The sequence below is a fragment of the Magnolia sinica genome, chromosome 1 (genome assembly GCF_029962835.1).
Source record: "Magnolia sinica isolate HGM2019 chromosome 1, MsV1, whole genome shotgun sequence".
Taxonomy (NCBI): Eukaryota; Viridiplantae; Streptophyta; class Magnoliopsida; order Magnoliales; family Magnoliaceae; genus Magnolia; species Magnolia sinica.
This window is the reverse complement of record NC_080573.1, coordinates 116,119,031-116,123,058: the sequence shown is the minus strand read 5'-3', so window position 1 is coordinate 116,123,058 and position 4,028 is coordinate 116,119,031. Positions and strand designations below refer to the sequence as shown.

At 41.4% G+C, this 4,028-nt stretch overlaps 1 protein-coding gene across 1 annotated transcript; it reads right to left on the bottom strand.

The window, feature by feature from the left end:
* Window positions 1-484: 484 nt before the first annotated feature.
* On the bottom strand, window positions 485-3,393 carry LOC131255168 (auxin-induced protein AUX22-like). Its single transcript, XM_058255870.1, has 3 exons — window positions 2,955-3,393; window positions 1,782-1,878; window positions 485-990 (listed from the first exon to the last, which is right to left on the bottom strand). The coding sequence occupies exons 1-3, from the start codon at window positions 3,319-3,321 to the stop codon at window positions 849-851; spliced, it is 606 nt and encodes a 201-aa protein (XP_058111853.1). The 5' UTR covers window positions 3,322-3,393; the 3' UTR covers window positions 485-848.
* Between the last annotated feature and the right edge of the window lie 635 nt (window positions 3,394-4,028).

Sequence of the window (4,028 nt, the reverse complement as noted above, 5' to 3'; positions counted from 1 at the left end):
GAAAGTTGTAGAAATTGTATATTAATCAAAGAGTAAATTATAAATTGAAAAAAGGTCAAAAAGTAAAATGTGACATTAAAGAAGTCGAGTGGCATATGCTGCAAAAGTGCATTTGAAGTATCTTTTTTCGATTTAAGCCAATATCTCACATTTCTCTAATTTTAGGCGAATTTGTTGCAACCTTATTGCAATCTAATTTAACTACGTGCAAAGTTCAAATATCTCCTTAAAGATAACAATCTTATAATGTGCTTTAAACCTATCTTTAAGCGTGTTTTTCTCTTGCTTTTCTTCCTCTAATCTTTCAAAATTAAGTTGGAGGTGGTCCTTAATTAACAAAGGAAATTGTCTAAAGGCGCATACCATGAATGGTGAGGATTGAAGTTTGTTTACAATGATCATGGAAATTTTAAAATTTTTAAATTTTTTTTTTTTTTTTTTTAAAAAAGAAAACTCACATCCTAAAATTATTAGAAAAAGTAAATAAGATAACAAACAAGCCTTGATAATTAAACAACATAGCAATGCAACATAGGAACATCCAAAGATGCCACTCTCCCTCTTAGAACACCTACTCCCACATGTAATATCCAAACATCTATTCTGCAATATAAAAAACTTATGTCTATATTCACTTCATAGAGTGTATGATCAGGAGCCAATTAAACTCCCCTAATCTATTTTAGTCCGTATCTAAACATTTCCGCTAAATGGTAATTAAAACATAAACGGTATACATTGGTATATACTTGACAACTAATGACACCTTAACAACTCTAACTAAGACACCTAATATTGGAGAAGAGAGTGTGCCAAACTCATGACGGTTTTTGTCGAATCGTTACTCGTTATGCTTCGTGCCCGACTTGCGTTTCCCTCCCCAATGATGGCCCATGGAAGCATGTGGGAGGGCTTCTAGATTGTAATCCGATGCCGTTCGCCTCCGACCTTTTCATTATCCTTAGCCTCTTGCACGATTCGATAAACATCCTGCATTGCATGGTTAAGAAAATTAACGAGAATTACTCTAATGGGGTTGTTTGGGAAAGTGGAAATTTGTGGAAGATAAATCGATTTTCATGAAAATTTACTTTCCTTTCGATGAGCCCCACATTTTTTTTTTGTTAGCTTGTTAGTACACCCCACTGTCAGTTGACATTTCACTGTTAGCCACCCTCACTAGGGATCGATACCAAGACCTAAGACCTCATTGTTGAAACGAGGTATCTTTCGCTGATGGTTCGATAATTTAGACCATTGGTTTGATGAGCCCCACATTTGATGTGGGTTTACAAATAATTGGGCCCCATGGTTCGATAATTTAGACCATTGGTTTGATGAGCCTGTGTAAGACTTTTATTAGGTAGGTGATCCGGTGGACTGAACTATAGTTGTGATCATTGTAAATAAGTTCGGGATAGGACGCTTGAACCGTGGTCCTTATATACGATTATTAAGCCGGACATGAAAACCTACAATATAGAGACCATGTGATATTATATTCAAAATTCTTATAAATTAGAAGATTTTATCTACCAATGTTGTGACACTTTTCAGTTATACCTGGACCATCATTATATTTGTCCTTTAGATCATGTAATTGTGGGCCACAAATCAAAAGGTTAAGATTGTTCTACAGAGGAGATTTTTGGGGCATGGTCCATCCATGGTATGACACAACAAACCAATGGTCCAGATTACCCAACCATGGGCCCACACTTGTGGAACTAAAAACAGTTTTGCCAAGAAAACAAGGGAGAATTGAATATTCAGATACTTACTCCCATGGAACGTCTCCAACAAGCATCCAATCTCCATCTTTGTCTTCGTAGATTGGAACATATTCAGAATATTCGGTATGGTTGCCTGCAAGGGTGCCTGAACCAAAAATAGAAATAAAAAACATTTTTAATACTGGAACTTAGGCCATCCATAACTTGGGACTCTTAAGGTATACTCCAATCCCCGTGATTTTTTGAACTCAGGACATTCATGATGTGATCAACGAGATCAACGGCCCTGATCACCCTGTATGGATGCCATGGTGATACTGCGGAGATGCTGGGGATGGCCCACCTCAGTTTTTCATGGCTAGATTTCTAATGGGTGGAAAGATCAGTTTTTTAGGACATTTGCCAAACCGCAAATCCAATATATGCCACCTGATGCCAAGAAGTTAACGTGAGCCGGGTGCATTTTAGTACTAAACCCATATCAATTTGAGGAGGGTTTGATGGGCGTGGGGCCCACCTAGGTGTGCATATGGCATCCAACCCGTGCATTACGGGAGTCCCATCATGAAACTAGGATGCCCCAAAAATCAGGCAGATACAACGCAATGTGGTCAGCCATTGAATTTGGAGGTTTTTGGATGGCTGTCCATTCTTTTGTCCGATGAGGCCCACCGTGTTTTGTATACCCCATCCAACCGTAGGATTAGGTGAGACCCTCCCTGATGACGGATGTACCAAAATCCAGGCTGGTACAATCACTAGGTACGCCACACCATAAGAAACAAAAGACAACCATCCAAAACCTCCAAATTCACATGGGTTCTACACGACGGTTGGATCTGGCTGATTTTTGGGTCGACCAACTTTCATGGCTGGAAGACCCTACAGGATGGCTTGGATGCCAATAATCCCATCCCACCTGGGCTAATCTCCCACCGTCAGATTATGTGTCCAGCCTTCACATTTCAAAATGGGATCTCAGAATTTCCATTTCGAAATCCACGCAAGGATTCCCGCCAACCGTCCTACAACGGCAGCAGATTCGCACACGCCGACACTCGATCTGTAGACACTGGATGAACCCAACCACGAAAATGCATGGGGCATGTCCTTAAACTGCACCCCTACGGCTCACATTAGCCTTCTTCCCTACATTCATATCATTTCCAGCTATTTTTCTAGCAGAATGCATCAAAAATGGAGGAAATTCCGACAACTCACCGATTCCAAAACACCCAAAAAGCTTCTCGAATGCAACGGAAAGATCCGAATACCGTTTGTAGACATTCAAATCGATCTTACGCAAGAAAGGCGCACCATCCATGCTAACCTTCACGTAGATTTTCGCTGCCTCAGGCCCGCTCTTCCTCTCATGAAGACTGTTCTTTTGCCTATACGAGCAAATCGGCGGCCACCCAACAACCCGATTCTTCACCTGATCATTCCCTTCATCGCTAGCGCTGTGTTCGTCCTCAACGACGGCAGCAGCGATTTCCGAAAATGCCCTCTTCTTCCCAATCTTCTCCACACAAGGAGAATCCCCAGGAAGACCCAACCTCAGCTCTGTAATTTCAAGCCCAAGAGCCATTTCCTGAAATTGAGTTTAGAATCTGTTTCCTTGTTTTCTTTTGGGTGGGATAGTTTTTTTCGAAAATGAGGATCCAACGGCTAGCTTTTATACCAAAGAGGAGACATGGAGGGAACAAAGACAGGTAAGGAAGGGGGATTGGTCGGCCACATGAGAAACAAGATGTGGGGTCATTTGCCGGCTAGGAATGCATTTAAAGGGCCGGCATCTTAAGTTGGATTTGGGACAGATCGGACGGTGGGGACATGTTGATACGTTGGTAGGTTTGAATATGGAGCGTTGGATATGGTGGAGAGGGATCATAGCATGTGGGCTTGCCTGGTCAAGAGTCTTGCCTTTAATTATGGAAAGATCTTGCTTGCAGGATATGCGTATGGGTTGTATGCATTTGTGTGTACAGATATACAGAGACGCATATCTTAATATCTATTTTACAAATACAACCCTCTTTTTGATAGATACACCCTTTTTCTTTTTGTAGTGCGCTACTACAGCACCGCACTTCTGGTATAATGAGGATAGGAAATCCGTGCCGATCGTTTGTTGGGCCCCACCTTGGATGGGGATTCACCAGAAGTCACTGTGGCCTCCATAAGCATAGCCATCCGGTGGGGGATGTTTGTCCGTTGAGTGTCCACCGTTGCTTGGACTTTTTTTAAATTTTTTTAATTTTTAAAAGGTGGTAAACGTTGCTGTCGTCAGTACTG

Coding starts and splice junctions, on each gene's coding strand:
- LOC131255168 (XM_058255870.1), bottom strand. CDS start 3,321: ATGGCTCTTGGGCTTGAAATTACAGAGCTGAGGTTGGGTCTTCCTGGG. Junction 1,879..2,954: donor TTTTGGGTGTTTTGGAATCG/GTGAGTTGTCGG, acceptor TTTTTGGTTCAG/GCACCCTTGCAGGCAACCAT. Junction 991..1,781: donor GTTGGAGACGTTCCATGGGA/GTAAGTATCTGA, acceptor CATGCAATGCAG/GATGTTTATCGAATCGTGCA.